At 41.9% G+C, this 23,923-nt stretch overlaps 1 protein-coding gene across 4 annotated transcripts in view; it reads left to right on the top strand.

The window, feature by feature from the left end:
* smarca2 (SWI/SNF related, matrix associated, actin dependent regulator of chromatin, subfamily a, member 2) overlaps positions 1-2,453 on the top strand; it is a 48,358-nt gene extending 45,905 nt beyond the window's left edge. For 3 of the 4 annotated variants that reach the window (XM_037097635.1, XM_037097637.1, XM_037097636.1), the window contains exon 34: positions 429-464. In XM_037097635.1, coding sequence (XP_036953530.1) covers positions 429-464 — 36 coding nt within the window. Of the gene's footprint in view, positions 1-428 lie in introns of all 4 variants that reach the window. The other variant, XM_037097634.1, reaches the window with a different exon arrangement.
* The last annotated feature ends 21,470 nt before the right edge of the window (positions 2,454-23,923 follow it).

Raw genomic sequence — 23,923 nt, 5'->3', positions numbered from 1 at the left:
AGACCCTCAGGAGAGCATGGCCAAAAGCCACGTCACTCTTTGAATACAAATGTAGGGAGTGATTTCCTCACCTGCCTGTCAGTCCTGGTGGTAACGTACTTGTACACTTTTTGCAGGGTGTTTAAAGAAAGCTTTTTCTGTCCTTTTGTCACCCCTCACCCCCCGGCTTTAGCCTAGAAACTAAATCTAGAGAGGAGTGGATGTAAAGACAGGGCACTGCAGACCTCCATCCCTCTGGAGATCTGTATTTCTTATTTAGTTTATTTTAGTGTTTGATGTATTCTGCCTGTGTTGACCTACGCCACGTCTTGTTGATGCTCTCCACAGACAATAAACCATCATCATACAGCGTTCTCCTTTTCTCCTCTGCGTTTTTGCCTTTATATCTCCCTCTCTCTTAATGCTTCGCTCTTTTTTTTTTTTTGCAGGATCAGTCAGACAAGAGCAAGAGTGATGATGACTGAGCGCAAGGATATTGTTTATAGCACTTATAAACAAAAGGACAATAGCTTCCATTTGTTCAGGTTCATTGTATTTTTTTATTTTTTTTATTTTACTTTATTGTCTGAAATGTGTTGTTCCTCCTCCCACCAGCTTGGAAATGTATTACTAATAATCAATAAGCTACAGCAAATACCAGCTTATATCAGCTTATTCCTGTTTTTAAGACACTTTTGTAGTATTTTTTAACTCTGTGCTTTAAAGATTTAAATTCTGTTTGGAAAAAAAGAACAAAAAAAGAGGTCATGTTACATGCGCTTTTGCTTTATTTGTACTTGCTTGCTTGCACTTTTAGAAAATGAAACTGTTTTGTGAAATTGTATGTGTGTGTGTGCGTGTGTGTTTGCGCGTTGCCAAGGACTTCCAAGTTAATTTGGAAAGTTTGTGGTGATTAAAACAAGGCAATCAATCAACCTTTAGACTTTAACTTTGTGCAGTGCCAAACGTTGGAACATGGAGAAACTGATTGTTTGTTAAACCCCTCATGTGACCAGTGATTGTCCAGTCATAGCTTAGTAAGTGTAACTAGGCACAGCTTTAGATGTCTCCACATGTTGAAGTGGTGTGGCTTTTTATTTTTCCCCCAGCTTTTCCAAAAGTAAAAATTTAAAAAAAAAAAAAAGAAAAGGGGAAAAGTTTGAAGAGTACTTAAAAATGTGTACTTATCTGCTCTTACATAAGCTGCAAATATTTGAAAGTCCTATGCAAATAAATGAAAATGTATTTTTATCACAGATATTAATAATACATACAGTAGCAATCAAGCATTTCTTCCAAGGACAAGAAGCTCAACATTAACTGCGGTATGTTAATCAAACACTGCAGTCATTAGCAAGTCCAGCTAACTGTCTTACAGAAGTAATACCCAAAGCCAAGAAACCCAGCTGTAACTAACTAGGTTACATTATTTTTTTGGGTAAACTGGATGTATCAATACAACTCTCTGCTGAGTGGAAGCTGGTCCAAGATGCCATCAGAGTTAAGGCTAACGCCCTGCTTTTCGGTGTCTAAAACAATGGACCCCATTATTTCAAAACTTACCAAGAATTTGGACGGTGAGACTGCTACAGTAATTACTGACAACTGCTCCATGGAAAACTTGACAGATGTAGCATCAGTAACTCCAAAGGGTGGTGCTTAGCCAACAGTCACTTGAGAGACAACACGGTTTTGAGAGGAGAAACAATTTATTGAGTCTGTCTTACAGACAGCAGAACAAAATGTCAGTTGTAGCTCAATGACTGATAAATGTATTGAATATTGCCATGAATGCTAGCTGCATTTTTAAACTGCTTTTATTAAGAGAACTGTAACCTTACATTATATATGCGGCACATCATTTAGCTAGGTCCATGTGTTTCATGTTTTCTTTCTTCTAATGCTTTGCTGATTTTGCTTATCACAGCAGAAACTTTGAACTCTGTGTGAACATGATTTTCTTACTCAGCAAAGGAGTGTTTGGGGTATTTTGATTGTGAAGCTGTCCTTCAGCGCAGTATTTGATTTTGGCACCATGTTGCACCATGCGATCATAAACAGATCGCAAAGAAGTGTGGGCTGGATTTTTGCAGACTATTATAGACAGTAGACTGACGGCGAATATTACAAATACATTAAAAAAAAAACTGCTATGGGATTAAAAATCAGTTTTGAATGACATTGAATATAACTATATTTTGAATGGTGTATTGAGTTATACATTTGGATTGAGGTGTGTTCCTCTATGTGCGTGTTCCTGTATTAGTTTAGAGTCCTCATTTTATTGGTTTAGCATGAAGTCTGCTGGCAATATTACTGTGTACATGCAGATATATCATTTTTGTCTGTGTAAAATGTGCTTGCCGACTCTCCGTAAGTGTGACTTAATCTTTGCTTTCTTTGCACAGTGTCTTTGTGGTTGTATATCATTGCCCAGGGCAAATAAAATCACACAAATTTTCAGCACAACAAAATGTTTTCTGATTTATTTATCTCATATGCTGGGAACCACTTCTGCTATCTGTTATTGTAACTGACTTGGTAATGCACACTTGTCGCAAATAGAGATTTTTGCACACATTACTCAAACTGGAAAGTCCTCACAAAGACCTTCATTTAATTTAAGTGTTCTCTTACAAATCAACATGTTATAAATATAACATTCGTTCCCTTTCAGTTGATTCACTCGATACAACACATATAATTTGAGACGTATGCATCGTAGTCCCAGCAGAAACGACAGAGTGAGCCACTGAAGGAGCTGTCACATCCAAGTGATGAAACTGAACAAAAGTGTGCGGTGATGACCAACTGGCTGCAGCGCAGATATCACTCACAGAACCCCCTTCAAACAGGGCCCATGAGGCTGCCATGCCCCTGGTTGAATGTGCCCTCACACCTTGGGGCAACGGAAGACCCCTGCTGCTGTATGCTATGAAGATAGCCTCCACAATCCAGTTGGAAAGCTGCTGTTTAGACAGCGTCTTGCCCTTAGCCGGATTAGCAAAACATACAAACAGCTGGTCACATAAACGCACACCCTGGGTGTGGTCTATGTAAGTGCGTAGTGCCTGCACAGGGCACAAGGAATGTAACCTCCTCTGCTCTTCAGATGCAAACCGAGGGGGGCAGTAGCTCTAGAGCTCAAAAGTCAAAGAGCTATAGGCTGCAGGGATAATCTTAGGCAAATACGCTGCATTCGGGCGCAATGTAACCTTAGATCCAATCGGAGTGAACGGGGTACAAGAGAGATGCACAGACAAAGCATGAAGGTCGCCCACTTGCTTAGCAGAAGTCAAAGCAAGTAGAGGTGCAGTCTTGTATGAAAGAAATTTCATATCTGCAGACTTAATATGCTCAAATGGGGGTCCACAAAGAGCCTCAAGCGCCAACGCTAAATCCCATCAGGGAACACTGGGTTTAAACACAGGCCTCAGCCTGCAGACTTCCTTCAGGAAGTGCATAGCAAGAGGGTGAATGCCTCGAATCACTCTATCAAAAGCAACACAGCATGCAGATATAGCAGCCAAATAGACCTTAATTGTTGAGAAAGAGAAACCCTTATTCAGCAACTCCTGAAGAAATTTCAAAACATCCACAATAAAGCACTGAAATGGGAGTTCATTTCGGTCCTGACACTACTGCTTAAACGCCAGCCATTTGTAGGTATATAGGCCCCTAGTAGATGATGCCCTTGCACTCATTGCCACCACATTTGGGGACAGACCCTGAGCTATCAAATTGGACCTCTCAACAGGTAGGCATGTAGTTGCCACAGCTCTGGGTGTGGGTGAATCACCTCTCCTCCCGCCTGGGAGAGGAAGTACCTGCGAACAGGGAGCTGCCAAGGCCTTGCTGCCAGCAGACTGATTATCTCGCCATACCACAACTACCCCAGCCAGCAAGAAGCCACCAGGATCAGGGAGAGCACCCTCTCCAGATCAAAATCATTTCCACCGGGGGAAATGCATACAGCACTGTGTTGGGCCATATGTGCGTTAGCACATCTATGGGGGGCGTTGCGGTTTGTAATGGAAAATAACAGGGGGCAGTGGACATTTCCACTCCCTCACATGAGGACCTCCCCTGAAGAGAAGGTCTAGCCCCAAGTTCAAGTGCCCTGGAACATGTGTGGCTCTGAGAGACAGAAAATGAGCACTGCACCACAGCAACAGCGAGTGAAACAGTTTTAACAGGGGAAGGGAGCGTGCCCCTCCCTGCCTCTATGTAGAAAAACTATGGTTGTGTTATTCACGGGACGAAAACACACCAGAGCTAGAAGGGCCTAATAGCTCCTGGTGGTTGAAGTGGCGCCTGCATTGTGCTAGCGTCCAAAACCCTCTCACTGCTGCACCCTTGCACAGAGCCCCCCAACCCCTCAGGGATGCATCTGTGAACACCACCTTGTGAAAAGACACCCTCCCTGTAGAGGACCGTTGTTGTAGTAAACCGCGTTCCCTCCAAGGGAGAAGAGCCGACATGCAAGACGATCCTGATGCTAAGATCACTGCTGCTCAGGGGCACTGAGCCCCTCTGGAGGCCCGGAGGCAGACCATTGCTCCAAACCATTGCTGACTGGGTGTTTGCTGCTTCGCCAGCTTGGGTCCCGAACTCGTGGGCGTTGCACTCCTCTTGGAAGGAGGTGGTGGTGCCCATTTGTGCAGATTGGCTGGCTGTTTGGGCTTAGCATCACGTCTGGGGATGATGCTGCTCAGAGCCTCAGTTTGCTTCTTCCTCAGCTCAAACTTAGCCTGGATGGCGTCTAGCGACTAACCAAACAAACCATCAGCCGACACTGGTTCGTCCAGATAGACAGCTCTGTCCCTGTCCAAAATGTCAGAGAGTCAGCCACAGGTGCCTCTGCGCCACCACTGTGGAAGCCATCCCTCCTCCCAGGGAGAGTGCTGCACAGCGGGACACTCAGAGGATGTAATCCGTAGCAACTCGGTGGACTGTTAGGAGGCACGTGACCCGAGTTTCGCCAGACACATAGCTTGATACATCTGAAGCATGGTGACGGAGCTCAGTGCACAGGCCGTGCTTGCCTGTGTCCAGTGAATCTTCTCCAGCTGGGACACGGAGAACCTTCAGTGCTTGGATGGGAGCGTGGTGGGGCTGCTGACACTATGGTTCTGGGCTGGGGCCAGATATTCTGCCAGGGACTCCTCCATAGGTGAATGGTTGACCAAACCAGCTTTTTCAGCCCCATCCAGGTCCAAAAACTGTCCATAGCAGGGTACCGCGGTGCGGATGGACAGCGGTTTGTTCCATGTCAAGGTGAACTTCAAGGAATCAAGGAACATGGGCAGGTTGCTCCTGACAGTTGTTGGTTCAGGAGGAAGGGAAAATCTAGAGAACCGCGATGTCTTCTGAGAGGGCCAGTCCACTTCCAGTGGCGCAGCAGTGGCGGCATACTGGCCCGACGACAGCAGATCCTCTGATAAGCCGATGCACATCCAGGCCGATGTACAGCATGTCATCGTCCTCATGGTAAGAGGCTAGACCGGGTAGTGGCTGGATACTGCCCTCGGACGGGGCCGGTTCAAGCCCAGCTAGCCCGTCAGCACACTCCATGTGGTCTGCCCAGCTTCCAATGTGGTCTTCAACCAAGAGCTCCTCACCACTGGATTCTGAGAGGAGGTGGTCGTGCCGGGCAATGGCTGTCTTTCCCAACACTCTCCACAAACTTGACCCGCCTTTCCAGGGTTGAGCTCCGTAGCTAGAGACAGGACTCACAGGACTTGGGCTCAGTCAATGCTCTCATGGCGTGGACAATCCCAATGCAGACAGGACGCGCTTCATGGAAGTCCTTTTTGTGCAGGGAGAAGCCGCACCTCTGAGGACAAGAGCAAACAGAAGACTTTCCCTTCGCTTGCTTAGGATCCGTGCTCATATCGAGACACAAAAACCAGAGAAAGCAGATGAAATTAGCGCTTTGCGTGTAGCCAGCGGCTAACACCAACAGGGGCAGTTAGGACTCAGTAGAGATGTTTTTAGTGAGGTGAAGAGCATAAGAACTGAAGGATGACTATGGCGGTGCACGTATATATGCACAGGTGGGGCCTCACATACGTCACCACAGATCATCTGCCGTAAAGGCGCGAATAGAGGTGTCTTCAGTCAGGCCACGTGGGGGCGTGGTATCCCATGCTATATGTGTTATACCGAGAGAATCGACTGAAAGTGTACTAGTTTTTTGTTAGAAATCTATGCAGCTTCTGCTGCGTTTTAATCAAATTTAGAAACAGTATGTTTGAAAAAAAAAATGACAGATTAAGTTGATTTAATTCATTAACATTCTTAGATAACTTACATAAAGGCTGTGTTGCTCATGTGTTGAAAGAATGAGCAATCTGTCTTTTGATGCGTTAGTTTCCCTTATTTTCTAGTGACCTCATTTGTTTGTTTGTCCCTACTAGCTGCCATGGCAAATGTCTTTAAACATCTTAAATGTACCATAAGCTAATCAATCTTCCAGAGGTTCTGTTTCAAGTCAATCTTGCCTACTTTTACCCTCTTTAGTCACACATGTTCCACCTCCGCGTCCGTCAACACAACTGTTTGGACAGTATTGAGAAGACTATTTGAGCTGTGAGCCTTAAAAACTTGAGACAAATTAAATCCTATACACTTCAAACCTCACACACTGATAACACATGTAAGCACTTCACTATCACTTTATATAGTCACTTTATAAAGATTTTTTAAATTTCTCTTCAATATTATCAAAACTCTTTATGGAGGCAGCAGAGTCTCCAGGCAGCAGAGCCTTTGTTTACTGTAGACTGTTAGCATGCTATGTCTAGCATTAAAGGTACAATATGTAAGAAATTTCAGAATAAAAAAGAATTTCAGAATAGATCTTGGAAAGACTAAACACATCTTTTCATCATTCATTTGTTCTTTAATTCTCTCTCTGGTGAGTATTACAGCCTGAGAGCACTTGTAGCATGGCTTCAATTTGTTTGTTTAGACTGTTTTCACCTGACCTGAGGCGATCCACTGTGTATTCCTTACGCTATGTTTGTTTACTCTTCTTCATACTTTACCCTCTGCCATTTCTGGATTAAAGAGGAGTCTGGTAAACAAAACCTGATTGACGGAATCATGGGTAGAGAAAATGATCTCATCTGGGACTCTGCATGTTGCTGCTCTGCTCGAGGCAAACGATCACCCGCATCGAGGCTGTGTGTGATGTACACTGTGGCTAACGTGAAAAAACGCACCAAGGTCCTCTTGAACTTTCATGCTTTACTACTACTGCTTTTACTGCCTGACCTCATTTTATAATGAGCTTTTGTAGTCGGCCATTGGCATGTATCACTTAAGCTGTAAATTCCTCATTATCAAGTCGGATATTTTAAATAATCAAAAACTAAATGCTAATGTGCTCATACAGCTCATTCTGCCAAAACCCAAGAGTCTTCCTCGTTCATGGACCTGAACACGAGAATGGTCAAATGGTTTTATTCAACTGATTAAGAATTTACCTCAGTGGTCACATGTTGCAATGCAGTCACTGTTACCGACGTGATAAATTCTTATTTCTTAGAAAGTTCACAAGTTGAGAAAGTAAACGTGTGAACAACAGATTTCTTCAAATGTTTTTGTAAGTCTTCTGAAATCTAGGAGCCTTAATTAAAAAATATATATATATATATATATTTTCTAAGATTTGGTCCCTCTGTCTTGAATCAGTCTTCCAGTGACGCATTTGAATATGTTTTGAAGACAATGAAAAGTGACTTTGTTTTCATTTATAAACTGGACTGTCACATATTTTTATTCATCCACATTTTCTCTGTCCTTCATGTCCTACAATGTTGGTGAGGAGGCCAACAGTCATCTCCGGCACCGAGTCAATGTGATTCTTCAGACATTCATGCTGACTAAGCCACAGCTGCTGATGAACAGTCCAATTCAATCCCTGAATGATTCAGTCAAATCCCTCAAAGAATGGCACTCTGCCCATAGATTTACTCCTAAATCCAACATAAAAGCTAAAGACGCTAAAGTCAGCCTTCCATTTAGTGGGTGTTTACCATGGTAACACACCCGCCAATCATTTCTTGCATTGTAATCAGACTAAATAGAAGATAATAGTTACATGATTTAATTATCAAAGAGGAGCCACCCAGTACAGTACATACATTAATCTCTACAATCTATATTCTCTTCAAACATGTTTTCCTCAATATAATTTCTTGACAAGAGAAAAGGTCCAGTGTGCAGGATTTAGTGGCATCTAGTGATGAGGATGCAGATTGCAACAAATTGAACACCCCTCACCTCACCATTCACTTCTAAATGTGGAGGAAAAGCATGGATTGGGGTAGCTAATTACCTCTGCTCAAATTTCTGTAATTAAGTCATTTTTTTTGCGTACTTTTATACATTTTTTGAAGTCTTTTTTTCCTCATACTAAAGTATGCATTACACCAGCTTATCCACCCAGTCACTTTAAAGTCAGAATTGAGTACTGAGTACAGTTTGAATTAATATCTAAACCTACTTCTGAATTTTGTTGCCTTTAAGGCTTACTGACCACAAACGGGCCAGTAAAAAACCTGGACATATATGGCCAACAACACAAACAAAACAAAACTGTGTGGCAGGCTCAGGTTTGAAGAGGTGACCGTGACCACTGAGCAGAGTAGCATGTGAGTTTGGAATCACTGAAACTGAAGAGCTGGAGAAGGAAACCCCTTTGATTGGAGGGAACTGATGGGCTGGAAAAACACATGCAACAGCGAAGGAGCTGATAAGCTGGGAGAACACGGGGAACAGGGCTGGGCTTATTAAGGTGATGCAATGCAGGTGTGGAGCGAAAGCAGACCAGGAGGGAACACAGGAAGTCAGGTGTGGAGAGAAAGTCCTGCTGTTGAGGAGCACAGGAAAACAGGAGGGAAACACAGCAAAAGACACCACAAAAACACAAAGATCACACACAATACAAAACTGAGGAGACGGGACTGTGACAGAAACTAAATTGATGACCTTCTGGTGAGGACCAAGGCCGCCGTTCCCACACAGTTGTCCAAACCACTGCAGCGATTGGTCTATACTGGTGGGCATCGTGGCTGTATTGTGCAGCTCAGACACTGGAGGGCAGAAGAAGGGCCGTCACACTGTACAGCTGGACCGACCCTCACACTCCGCAGCACATCAAAACAGCTTTCCTTTTTGTATTCCTGCCATTTTAAACAGAGCCTCACTAAGCCAATTCCCCCTGAAGAATGACCATCCATCGCCCTCTTTTTATCTCCCTCTTTGAAGTGCCGAGCTGTTGGGATAGACTTGAGCCCAGGAAGAGAGGGCCAAATTGGATGTTAATCCTTGTCTGAGGGCCAGAGATGTCAGCTGGAAAAAGTCAGGTGCCAGTGCCATTTCTGCTATTCCTCTGTAGCTTTTGTCCAGAATCATCACATTCTCCAAGCAGCAGATGCAGGTCCCTCCAATCGCAAACTGATTCAAGGAATTTTCCTTCCTGATGGCTCATGAATGGTGATCTGAAAGGGCCAGGTGCTCTCTATTATTAGAGATTCCAGTATTATCTGGTGTTGTAACCCGTCTGCATTCAAGGCGCTATCAATGCTAACTCTTGCACAACTTAAAAGGAAGAGCGGGAAAAGGCTTTGTCTCCCTTTGGATTCCGGGGTTCACTATCAGTTTAACGCATGATCGAGGAAAAGGCTCGTTTTTCTTTGCAGCGCTGAGTCACGGTAAGCTGAAAATCTGCATCACAGACACAAGGACAATGGGGGTTTGTGAAGAAACAGAAAAACACACATACACACATACAAAAGCGCATGTACCTGTTTGCTGCAACAAACATTCTGCATCACCGATGAAAATGTCTACTTTTGTTTCACTGACCATTCAGTTAGTCTACAAAATGTCAAGAAACAGTGAAAAATGTCCATGTCCAAGTTTGCATAGGCTAAGGTGACATCTTCAAATTACTTATTTTTTCCACACCAACAATCGAAGAGTGAAATAAATTAATTGTTCTAGCATCTGGCCACACATTTCAATACATACATTTCAGTTCAAAAGCAGCCAGAGCTCACAGGTGTATGATTAACTCATTAATCAAAATCATTGTTTCAGAATTTGTTAATACAGTAAACTGCATACAGTCAGATTACGATTCTGTAATCTGTAAGACCGTTGCTGGTGAGCACAAGTCATTTGAAATTATTGCATCCTGTTATTTTATATGTTTCACACCACGTCCGTACATTTTTTGAATTGGGGTTGTGTTTTTCAAACCTCTTTCTCCATGTCCTAAACAGAGGTGGAATGGCTCATCCGCTGTCGTCCACAGTGGTTGTTGTTGTTGGAACGTAGGCTCTAATGACAGAAAGTGTCCAGGTCATCAAGCCCATTTAGTTCTGGGCTGTTGCCAACTTCTTATATACTCAAACAGCAGCATTGACAGTCTGCATCTGAGACTTCCGATGCGAGTATACACCTACCCCTGTTCAATTATCTCAGTCATCCTCACCTTTAGCCACAGCTCTGTGTGGTGACTGAAAGCATGGAATAATACATACAAAAAGGTCAAGATGATCATTACTAAAAGGGCAACTCACTCACTCACTGGTGATATAATAATGATTGACAGGTTCAGCAGAACCTCAGTGTCTTCTTTACAGTCAGAGCAGCCAACTGAGATGGGCTGATGGCTTACTACTACCTCACTATTATCATTAGTTAATTAGCACTAAAAAAACAGTATAACTTAGGCCAATGACAACATCTTGAGTTTTGTAGGCATTTGATTATATAAACTTCCGTAGTATTGGACAAATACACACATACCTGTTAATCACACTAGATGGAAAGTCATCTTCTAGGAACCACACATCTCTGCACCACATTCAATGTCAAGCCATCCAAAAGCTGTTGAGATATCTCAGTCAGGATCAAAGTTTTGAATCTTACAGATCAAATGTAAGATGTTTTGGTTTCCACATGTCATGCCCACAAGCAGTGTTGTAAAAAGTACCCTAAAGTCATACTAGAGTAAAATAAAGATATCGTGTTAACATATTACTTAAAGTAAAAGTTCAGTGCTTGAGTAAATGTACTTAGTTACATTGAATCACTGTCCAAAGGTGCATTGATCTTTCAATTGATCCATTCTGGTCAGCCAAAAGAGTTTATGATTGAACAAAGGTTTTCAACATGAATTTTATTCTACATTTTATCAGCTTTAAATAACTGACTGAAAAAATACTGTTGGATGACTCAAGAAAATATTTTCTCCTGTTTGTGTGCAGCTGTAAAAAGAAGTTTGGCGATATGGAGCATGACAGGTTTGGTTGTTGTGTCATTGAAAGTTGGACTGCTGATATTCAACTGATTCCAAAATATGCATATATACTAACTTAAAAACACTTTTGTGTATTTCCGGTAATGAGGCCGTGATTACTTCGAGACTTTCTTTCAGATATCATTTCTCTTCACTGAGGTATTTGGTTGATATCTACAAAAACTAGAGCTTGCAGAAATGGGTTTTAAAGCTGCTGTTGTCCAACTGTTTGCATTAAGGAGAAACGAGATATTATGTGCTTGATTCAACCAAAATTGTCCAATGCAATCTCAATATTGCTCTTAAAGCAACATTGTGTAGAAACTGTCATGTCATTGTCCGTAGCCTCTTATCCCTTTCCATGGGATTGCTGGGTGTTGCTGCTGTAGCCAATCCCAGCCTTGTCTCAGGGTAAGGGCAGGGTACTCCCTGGACAAGGGCCCTCACTGATGAGCAATGTGGGGGTTCAGAATCTCAGCCCTGCCCGGAGCCAGGATTTGAACCAACGACCTTCTAATCACTAGACAACCTGCTCTACCTGCTGAGCTAAAATAGGTGCTAACTACAAATAAAACTCATCACATAACAACAATGTTATATGTTGTAAACTTGTATGTTGAAGTGAACATATGTATGTAACGCTGTGATCCTACCCTCTCACTGAAGCTACATAGTGCAGAAACAAGTGATGGCAACAGAGTGGGTGAGACAGAGACACCAATCCCCCACTACAAGACACTGTAGCATCAACAGGAGTTTGAAAGTGTTATTTGAAGGCAATGGAGTTACGTAATGTTGCTTTGATGGCTAAAAATGATACACAGTCCACCAACCACTACTGACCAGTGTTTGTACTCTAAGATTACCTTCCCTTTCCATACTTTATTTTAACACAACACAGTTGCGAGTTTATTGTAAAAAAAAAAAAGTGTTTCACATCAATTTTCCTTACAAATCCAGCTCAGTGTGCTTTTGCAGAGAAAAAGAGTGATGCAATACTCTGACAGCTGCACAAAGAGAGGCAATGTTTCAACTTTTGACACTATGCTATGAACACATTCAAAGGAAACAAATCCATAATTTTCCTGGGGTAGAACATTCATATGAATGCGTATCATGTTTGTTAGATTAGTAAGAATGCTAAGTGAATTTTCCTGAAGTCCTCAGATGTGGATGAATTAACCAGTGGAAGTGATGTAAATATGAGCGTTCCTGATGCTTCAGGCGCTGGATGTTTTGTCATCGGATGAGCCTCTCCTTGGAACTTGAATCAGTCCCACCGGCAGGCAGTTGTGCAATATGAGAGCTAATTTGCCACAGCATATGAACATATTTTTCGTAATGTCTTTGAACTGCCACTTCATGAGAGCCCATGAATAATTTCTTCCCTTAAAAATGGTCACCGCAGCCCACACCTCTGCTCTGAAATAATGAGTCAGAGAACAATGTTTATTTTAACATAATTTAGGATGAGCAAGCACACATAGTTAACTATGACAATTTGGCTGAAGTGTTAGCTTTTAACTTGAGCTCCAAACCACCCAAACACATGAATAAACATTCAGCATTTTAATGACAGCCTCTATGCTGTTTGAATTTTCCTCATCTTTACTTGTTGTCTGTTCCGATGTTGTAGAGCTTATCTGAACCTTTGACCACTGCATAGCAACATCATGCTTCTATGCCCCCCATGACAGAGTTACATACATTCACAGCTAAAGCCTCTGACAACAAACCACTGGTTTCTTTGCATGGTCAGTTGAATCCAGCAGGGAGCCCCCGAAGGCAAAAATGAGCAACAATGCTCTTTGACCTGCTCTTTCCTCCTACTCTCTGTGACTTCAAATAGCCACCAGGCACAGAGCACACAGCAGATGACACAAGGCAGCTCGGTTTTATATGGCTATAACTGAGCAGTGCTTGCAGAATTAAAACAAGCCTCAAAACACTTTCCACTTAAGGTCAGATTTGTACAATTTTTGAGTTCCGTCCCCAACTCAACAAATACTGACACTTTGGTTTGGGAATATTTATAACCAAATAATTGTGCAGTTACTTCCTAAAGCACACGTTAAAGAGGTCACTTTCGCTTTTTGATGTTGCTACTTTACACTTGTTAAGGGTTGAATTTTCCCAGTCTCTTTCAAGACAACACTGTGCTTATGCTCTGGTTTAGGCACAAACATCTGGTTAGGGTTGAGAAAGCATTTTTTGTCTTAAAAAAAATGTTACCTGTTTTGTTTCGAAATATGGCTCGAAATATGTGTTCGTGGTGATGTCACAATCTGTTAATTTAACCTTTCCTTCCAGTCACCCATCAAATTGTTTTACATAACTTGATAAAAATAATTTTTAGTTTATCCAAAGTGTAAATACTGTTTTGGTATATTATTGCAGATTCAAAAAGTTAAGAGTGGAGGTACACATGTCTCATAGCACAAGGCAGACGGCTTCACAAATTAGCTCAGAATCTGTTGGAACAATTCCAACTTAACGCATGTTTAGAGAAGCTTCAGACTTCACCACAACTCTCTTTTGTGTCAGTGCTGCACATAAAACAGTTGTTTTTTTACTTTTCTCTCTTCGGGTTAAAGCCATTTTGCCTCTGGTCCGTCTTGACCTCGACAGATCCTACAATCAACAGGACCCCAGGTAGCGATCAATTTCTCTGACCAGGCTTGTGTCTCAGAATTGATGAGCACTGAAGATGAAGCTGTCAGGTTCATCAAGTCTGTCCACTCGCATCTGTGGGATGTTGAAAATAACAATAAAATGACCTTGAAAATCAAGTGCTTTAACTGAATAAATTGGTCTGTTTGAAATTTCAAACTCGACTGTTAAATAAAACACACTGATTAAGGAAGGAGCTCCCAAAATCTCCAAGCACAGCACTGTAAACAAACAGAGATAAGTAGCCTGATCTGGTTTGGCCCAGTTGGCTCACATTCCCATTGTCCCCAGAGCAGATAAGCTGTTTGTTGCGATGTTGTATTTTCTTCCTATCATCACTAATTATTGTTAATGAATTGATCCGTCATCTTGTCTGAAGTTGTGGATTAGTCCCAGATTAGTTCAGTTATTCTGTTATTCCATACTTAAAAGGGCACTATGTAGTTTTGGACAAGAAATTCAAAATATATTTATGTTTTCCATAAGTGCATAATCAAGCTGTTCTCAGAAGAAAATAAGGTGCAAGAACACTGTCTGAAGCTACAAAGGTGGCAGGGTCCTCCAAACATAAGCAAAGTAAAACAGTATGAAATTGTGTTGTCCTTTAGGGTCAGTCTGTTTAGTCAGCCATGACAACAAAGTCAGTTGTTGTTTATGTAGTTTGTTTAGGCATAAAAAGATCAGTCAGTATAGATATTTCATCCCGAAAACTATGTAGTGCTCCTTTAATTGGTCAAAGTTTATTTAATTGGACATTTAGTGAGGCATTTAATGACACAGAGACATACTGAAGGACGCCCCACAAAGTCTGGGCTCGAGGTCATTCTGAACACACACACACACATATGCACACACGCACACACACACACACACACACACACACACACACACACACACACACACACACACACACACACACACACACACACCTATGATATGAAAAGCAGATGTGCTAGAGCTGTGCCAAACTATCACTCCAGTACTCCATTAAAACCTGTGGGGCCTGGATCCCCATCAGTGTGAGGTTGGAGTTTTGCTTTCAGAAACTTGGACAGATAAACACATACCAAGTTATTTTCTGTCCCTAATTTCCCCTCAGTCGTCTGCACTCTGAATACAAGACACCAAGTGTGCTTCTTGTTCCCTTGATTTTAGATGTATTTTTGATTTGCACATGAAAAGAAACACTTCTGTGAAAATGCAGAAAATTCAGGATAAAGAAAATCACAGAGGTAGCACTTAAAATATATATCCCAAAACTGAGGTGCATAACATATATGTAGCGGCTGCCCTCTATACCCTTTCCCTGCTAACTCTGGCTGTTGCTCAATCTGCAATGGGGCTCTGCTCGGCCAGGCTCAGCAGCCTCCCAGTAAACATAGTTAGACAGAGGTCAGATGCAGCACAGAGTTAATGTACAGCAGCCGGGACTGTGACCTAGACTACATTAAAAGACAGAGGTGAGTGAGTGTCCGGCATTAGCACAATCATAAAAAATGTATTATTTGTGCTGTGTGTTATGAAAGATGGTGTTAATTTGTGTAGGGTTAGGGTAACAATGATTTTGTTTGAGGAGGAAACCTACGTTTGATAATAACTTTTGCTCTTCCCCAGATGAACCTGAAATCTTTCTGAAAAACAGACTGTAGCCTGTTAAACAAGTCTGGCAGCCATTCAGAGATAAAAGCTGCTGGACACATTTTAGATATTCATGCTGGCAGAGGTTTGTGAGGACTTTTCAGTTCACTTGCCCTACAGGTGCCCTACCTGTGTTATTTTTTTTTTCAAGCATATGTTTCCAAAAAGAGAGAGGAGGCACTCACGGCAATTCATCTGTGGTGCTCAGTGGTATTGACTGAAAACAGACAAGGGAATAAAGTCTTCATGTTGTCTTCAGGCATCAATAAGGTTGTTATCCACACAAGGCATCATTTCTTAGATGCTTTTCAGCATCCTAACACTTCTGTATCAGCTCAAAAGTTTCAGTCAGAATTACTCACTGAAATCCTTTCGCAGTCCAGCCGTCAATGTCATGCTCTTTTTTGTCCAGCGTTTTGCCTTTCAGATTGCAAGGCTCCTTCCTGATCCTCTGATAGGTGGAAGTTGTACTTTCATCCTAGTGAAGATGCATGCAAACATTATGCGTCTATCCAAGAGTATAAGACGTCTGTCAACAAAAACAACAATGGTATTACTGCAGGGAACGGTAATAACAGTGTGTTCTTTCTAAATTGATCGAAACCATTGAAAAGAGCATCCACCAAATATTATTAAGATATTTGACTCAGTGTCCCTCCCACCTGCACCTTTAGGTAAACATCAGCTCCATAAAAAAACAAACAAACAAACCATTAAATGATGCTGAGATGCAGCGCTGGTGTGGAAAAGCTCAGTGATTTGAACTAAAATGGCAGATGAGTGACTTGAGTGATTCAGACCACTGCTGGCTTCTGGGCCTCTCTGGTGCAGCGATTGACAGCAAGAGAAATTTCGTATAAGACATGACCACCAGACCCCTGGACTTGACGAGGCACTGGAGCAGTAATCGGATCATATCAGGCTTCATATACCACCATGTGCCAACCTTCAGCTGATTTCGAGAGTGTCAAAGCTGCCCACACCAATTTCCCTCAACATAATGGGATGACCACTTAAGGGAGATGGTGAGATGATTATTTCTGAAGGCTGTGACATTTGGCCATATGACAAGACCCATGTGATAAACCGACAACAAGAGGAATCAGCCATCTAGTGGCGTGTTGCGTCACGAGGCTTCGAGCTACACACTCGTGGCTGGCCTTCAACCAATCAGCGCCCTCTGACGAAACTGATGGCAACAGGGGACGCCAACTATGGGCTTGGTTTAGGTGGGCAAAGAATAATGGCACCTCCTCAGGAGGCTAGTGTAGCTGCTAGCATCTTTCAGAATGGGAGAGTTTCAGTGAATAAAGAGCAGAGAACAGCACTGATGGCTTGTCTCATTGGAAAATTTGATTCACCAAGTGGCTCATGTGGTGATAACACTGATGATCTGATAGGATAGTCAGCCTCTGGTTGATGGTTCGTCCAGCATTTGAGGCTCCTTCCAGTACGGTTATATGTAACACATCCGGATGTCCCCTATCACTTGTTTTTGCACTATGTAAATTCAGTGAGTGGGCTACCATCACAGTGTGTAATGACACACACAGACACTTTCTCTTTATTTATCTTTAAAACACTTGTGTCAGGTCAATAAAGTTTCCTTGAAAACATGCTTAAAGTTTTGATGTTTAGATTTGACCTGAGACTAAATTCAGAGTTGGGCAATGCAGCACATTCATATTCATTTGTGTTGTAAGAAATGTAACACATATATTTATGGAAAATACTGTTGCTGAAGTGCTCCAACACTTCAGAACAATCTGACTTTTGTGTATTTCAGCACTCGACCAAGATAGTGGCAGTTTCCTTCACGCTTTAACAATGAATGAATCTGGCATGAATTTCTTACTCTTGGCAGTAGTTTCCACTTGTTAAACTCCCCAAAGAAATTGCGAAGTGCCATCTCTACAACTAGTCCAGTGGGGCAAGAAACAGCAGCTGTCAGACGACCTGACAGGCTGCAAACAAGACAACAGTTAAGAGAGACTATCCTTCCAATTGATTGCACCAAACTGCTTGCAATACCTCTCCACTGCTCAGTAAAACTGTGCTCAGATACAGTGGGTCAAACTGAAGATGTATGTTTCAGTAGTAGACAACACATTTTATAGGGAGTTTGGAATAATAAAGGACTGTATACCGATATGTCAATAAGATATAGAATTTGACATATAGATCTTCCCACAAGGTCCATCGAGTCAACTTTCACTCAAATCCCACAATCCTCCTCAGTGGATGGTGTCTACCAATTTTCCATAGCCATTTTCTTGATCACTTTTACAACACCTAAAATCTGCAGTAAGCTGTGAATATTGACATACCATCAGATAAAATTGAACTTTTTTGCAAACAGCTGCCTGTTAAACAGTTATGGAGCAACATTATCTTTCAGCTAGTCTCTTACAGAGTTTGTCTGATGTTTGCTGCAGCACATTGGGTTTTTTAGAGCCTTTTTTTCTGAAAACAACTGCCTGGTGTGGCTTAACATGATGCCATGAGAGTGGTGATCAAAACAGCGAAGTTGTTGGCTGGACAGCTGAACAATGAGCTGGAACTTTTAATGAAGCTCCTTAAAGCCATGCGGATTCAAGTGGCTATTTCATGTTCATCACTATGCGCGACCCCTTTCCCATTGTCTTTTTATATGTTGTTTGATAGAAAAAACATTGACTACCCATCCATGTTGGAAAATCTCGACTCTCCGGTCTTGAAGTGCAGGAAAATGGAAATGTGAACATAAGCAACTGAACACTGGGAAAACTCCCGCTGAGGAAGGTTAAGGATGATCTTTCCCTTGCAGAGTACAGAAAATGTTGCATAAAGGTAATCAGATTTCTCTAAGATTTCTTTAAAAATGTTGCATGAGCTTACAGTTTGAACAGCACTCCTTAAGGAGCATTCAAGGGCCTTTTGCTGATGATTAAAACCAAGCCAGCTGAGATATCGGTCCTATTTTCTGTGGACAGATGATACATCTGTGATGAACGGGAATGATTTCCTACTACATATGTTTGTTTGGATCCACTCGACAACAACATTCACATGAATGAGACTTGCTTAGGGTGCAGCATGTTGAGTAGCAGAACTCTTACCTGCAAAACAGCAGCAGGTTCAAAGTAAAGCGAGCAGCGAGAGCGATGAAGAGCAGAAGAGGGTCTGGCATGTGGACGGACTTCAAATCATCTCTGCATTCAGCCGTTTGACCCTGATGTGCTCAGGAGGAATTCAAGGTCTGAAAAGAGAAGCAGGATTTGAAACGTTTCCCAAAGCAGGTGGCCGGATTGTAGAAAAAAACGATCACAGCTTGTTGGCTCAGTGGTTCAACCTTTTGATAACATTTCCCCTGCAGCTGCACCATCTGGGCTTTGATTTTTTTTCTTGTCATTACAGTGGTGCCACAAATGCCCTTGAGCCAAAAAAAAAAAAAAACACTATTCAACCATATTTCACTTTGCCAAGACAAAGTGAGTGCCTGAGATGTTATGAGTGGAGGTTTGCATGCCACTGATTTAACACGACAATACGTAGCATAAAATTGATGCAGCACAACCAGAGATCCTCATTTTTATACAGCTCATACGTCTTCCTTTTCAAACCTACCCCTGCCCACAATGCAACTCAACTACGGGCAGTTGAGTCTGATGTGTGGATGTGTATTGCTAGTGGCAACCAATGTACACTATTGCCTCAAGCAGCAATGAGGAGCAGGCTAATTCAAGTGTGAAATCTAATTGAATTTTTATCACTCCCCCAGACTAATGTATTGAAGGTTACAATTGTGTTGTCTTCTTCTGAACTTGAAAAACAACGACCACCCCAGTGATGTGTGGCTCTACAGAGCAGCGGCAGCTCTAAGTAATGAATGCTGGAACGACACGGTTCATCTTCTTCTTTGTGTTGATTGGCAGCTGGCAAACCAAATGTAAAGGCGCATATCGCCACGCTGCACATGTTAAGTCAACTAAAACAATTTGGCTTTGTATTATCGGCTGTAATTGCATTATCTGCTGATAACGATAATGGAAATCTGTTACCATTTACAATAATTCCTTTACATGTTGTACATCACTCGTTAATTGTGATGGACAGGAAAGGATCCATTCACAGGAAAAGAACTTGGGAGGTATAAGCAATCAGAGTGTTGGCACAACAGACAAAGTGAGGCAGTACTTCGTCCTTTTGTGAGATATACTGCTCTGTGATAAGCTTCTTTAGGCTTCAAAGCACAATGCGTTGCTGTGCAAGGGGTCAGAAAATGAGTTTTGAGAAACACATTCCTTCAGAGGTAATCGCTTAAATGATTTCACAAACAGACAATTTCCTCCTGATGAATGGTGGGTGACATTGCTCTCTGATATCCCTGCATGTATAATGTTAATAACTGGTTGAAAGGGAAACAGTGATTCTGTATTTGCCTCCTTTTGGAGTTATAAAAATGGAAATTGGCTTCACAGTTGCAGTGACATTTCCAACACAAAGAAGCCAACAGTTTGTCTTTAAAGCGAAGCTGCTTGGTGATAAGTGGTCTGTATTAGCATCACACTGGGCTGCCAGGAGCCGGTTTTAGCCTTTAGAATCAGAGACGTACAGGAGGTCAGAATTACCTCACTGGTTGCACTGAATTTAAGAAAATGAACTTTTTAAGGTCAGAATGTTACTGACAGGGTTACAGGAAGGTGGGAGAATATGAATTGAATATAAATGCTTATAGGACTGTGGCATTAATGAACTGGCTTATAAAGTCCTTTGAACTTCTGTCGAGTATGTTTGGCAGACAGTGCATTTAAATTAATCTCGACGTCTCAGTAAGGACACTCCCACACAGAGTTTAAAAGCCAGTTAGTTAGAACTGAAGAAGTCTCTTGGATGAGACGTGAAACGTCTTCAAGAAACTGAAACAAGTCCAGCTGCCTACGATACAGCACCTAGATTTACCATGACCTGGATGACTGACATCAACCCGTCTTTAATTCACCTTGTGAGTTTTGTAACTCACATATTTTAGACATGCCTCTCTGCGAGGCCAGGGCCTGCAGCTTTAATGCTCACAGTGACAGTGTTTTTCATTTTTTTTTCGAACAAGAAAACCAAGTCTGGAACAATGCTGACAAAAAGGGAGAAAGGCAGCGTAATGTGTGCAATTCTACAATGACAGAGAGAAGAAAAAGAAAAATATGAAGTTTTTGTTACACTTTGTTAACACATTTCTTCAATAATATTCATCCAAGATCACTACAGTTAACAGTAGATTTTTTTTTTTTTTTTACAGCAGCCATTTGGAGGAACTCAACTCAACTCCCGATGCAAAAACGTGCAATTTCATCCCAGACTGCAATTAAATGCATACAGAATCCTGACAGGTAACATCGTATTGTGAATTGGGTTGTTGGGTTTTTACTTTGTGACTGATTGTGTAACCCTTAACTGGCTTTGAGTTGCTAAATTAAATGAAGTAGAGCCATTTACTGAGAGGGAAGAAGGGATGAAGGAGGAATTATCAGAAGGCATTAAATGAGGAATACATGTTGTAAAGAAAGAATAGGCATATACAGAGGATGGCAAGAAAAAGCTATGTGAAAAGGAAACTTTATGTTGTTTTATTACTTTACACTCAGTAACTTTCCAGCTCCTCAGACTTCTTGACACTATACATGATGAAATACCACCACAATGTTCATATCACCATCCTGAAGCTGACGTAAAGCGTCATGCCTCCACTGAATCTTCTCGTTAGTGTATTTTAACAATAAGAATCAGTAAGTGGGCACATTCAGGATGTTGAAGTTTCTCAGAAGTTTGAAGAGGCAGCTCCAGAATTCTGTCAACAAGTGCCTGCAGTTAAAGTTTGTTCTGACTGCAAGAGTGAAGCAGCTTGCACTGTTTTCCACCATCCCCCTGCAATCATTACATTTTACACAAAGCCTGCGACGTGTATGTCTCTGGCCATGTCAGCCAGCTATACCGAAAGTGTGGAAGTGTTCAGACTGCCGTAGTCTACCTGCTTTGATCAATTTTTCACCTTTTCTCAAAAAGGGACGAGTCGCAATTTTGTACTCAATAACTGAGGCTGAATGAGAGCCGTCGTAAAGAGTCACAAAAACGGTGCCTGCAGACTGAACAAGGCAACAATATATGTGCAGGCAGGGACGAAGTCTGTGCCATGGTCATGATAAAACAGGTATTTCTGAGTCACTTGCTATGGGCAGAAGAACACAAAGTGTGTTATGCCAGTGACTCATTACTGAACTTCATATGACAAGTTGTTTCCGGTGAAACTGGTCGCACACACACTTTCATACATCACCCCAATTAAAGTTCTCTTCAAGAGACACTTTTTTTTATCATATAGCAACAGGGAGAACATTTCGAAAAATAAAGGTAATCAGAGAAGCTGTTTAATAGACTTGACTGTGAGTGGCTCACTGCAGATGAACTGCCTCTGGACAGGAGACAGAAGTTAATTTTGCAGCCTGCCCACACATCCCCTCCTGACCAAATATTCAGCAGGCATGTAAGGAAACCATCTATCTGCATTCCTGCAATCCTCTGGGGTCTGCAAAAAGGCGAACTTCATGGAGATCACATGAGGACTATGAAAAAAGTCTTTCTGACAGCAAATGCTGCTCTGCAAGATGAAAAAATGAAAAAAGAACAACAACAAATCACCATCAAAAGCTTTATTTTGTAAGACAGACTGGCTATAGATGAATACGTTAGTTCAATGTCCAAAATGCTCAGCCTGAAGCTGTGAATTACAGTTTCTGAATGGAAACTGTTGTGATTTTAGCAGAGAGCTCAACTGGAGGATGACAGCTAGCCTTGAGGATCTAATGTTGAGTTGTACAGATAATATTCTTTTAATTTGTGGTTGCTTTGGGTGAGTTGATATCTGGTGTGGTGTTGTTAGTGTACTGATTCTGTTGAGGCTGCATAAGAAAGGCAAAACATATTCTGACTTAAGCTTCTGTGCCATTCAGCTGTGGTTTACTGGTGCTGCGTGAGGAACCAGTTTATGATGACAGCTCTCTCATAATGGCACAGTTACATAATATCAATGGAATGGTAAATAGAATTGCAGTCATGTAATTATTTCCCGACCTATGACCAGTCAGAGCGCTTTACAACACTTATCACAGTCACCCATTCAGACGCACATTCATACACTGATGGCAGAGGCTTTGAAGCAGGTGCTGACCTGCTACTCAGAAGTCAGTTTCTAACCAACACGCCCCATGATATTTCTATGCTTAGCCATTCACACACATTCTCATATACAAATAGAAACGATTAGGGATTTGGTATCTTGCCCGAGGTGCAGCCAGAGCCAGGGAACAAACTGTAAACTCTCTGGTTAATGTTCAACCCAATCTAGCTCCTGAGAAACAGCAGTCCCTCTGTAATTTCATTTTTTTCAATCAACCCAAGCCACAGCACTGCTTTGAGCCAAGTGTTTACATCAGGATGGTAAAAGGCTCCTAGTGATGATGCCTTTCTTCACAGTTCTGTCATTCCTGTCTCCTTTTGTTGTGTTTTCTTCCTTTCATTACCCATACCTGTGCTTCACTGCCTGATCTCTCATCATCTTGTAGGTTTAGTTTGTATTTGAGTCCAGCTGTCGGATCAGTCTTTGTCGAATCATCTGTGCTGCCAGTTGTGAATAAAAGTCCTGCCATTGATCCGCCTGGCTGCTGTCTCCCACATATCGATCCCCCTTCCTTGCTCTCAGTGTTTAATGCATTAGTGTAGAATGATCTGCCAACTAGACTGTTAAACTTAAAGCACTGCTTAAGCTGATGGGGAATGTCATTCATTTTGACCTCAGTTTATCCCAACTGGGCCACAGATGGGTGAACGAAATTCCATGGCAATCCAATGTAAACCTCATGGTGGCAACAGAGGGAGAGTCAGGGCATCACTGAACTAAGCCAAACTGATTGTGTGGAAACCACCAATGTCCGTGCCAATTTAACTGTCACTTTGACAAAAGACAATAATATTTGCCAGCTTCGAGAAATAAAAGCAACATTTTGCCAGCGCCATGTCATTCCTCCACCTTTTGACCAAATTATGGCAAATCATGTTCTATACAGTATTATCATCCCACCAAGCTAGCCACATTTGGCAAATTCTTTTAAATAAGTAGAACAGCCCTCTCCCCAACTGAATGTTTAACCAGGATATTTACTTCCTATCAATGAAATAATTCAACCCTACACATTCTGAGGTCGCAATTTACACATTAATGAACATTATTATCAAGAAATATGATGTGCAATGAGCAGCAGCTTTAAAAGACAGTGGGGAAAAGGCCAG

Source organism: Acanthopagrus latus, chromosome 5 (assembly GCF_904848185.1).
Source record: "Acanthopagrus latus isolate v.2019 chromosome 5, fAcaLat1.1, whole genome shotgun sequence".
Taxonomy (NCBI): domain Eukaryota; kingdom Metazoa; phylum Chordata; class Actinopteri; order Spariformes; family Sparidae; genus Acanthopagrus; species Acanthopagrus latus.
This window is presented reverse-complemented; position numbering and strand designations above follow the sequence as displayed.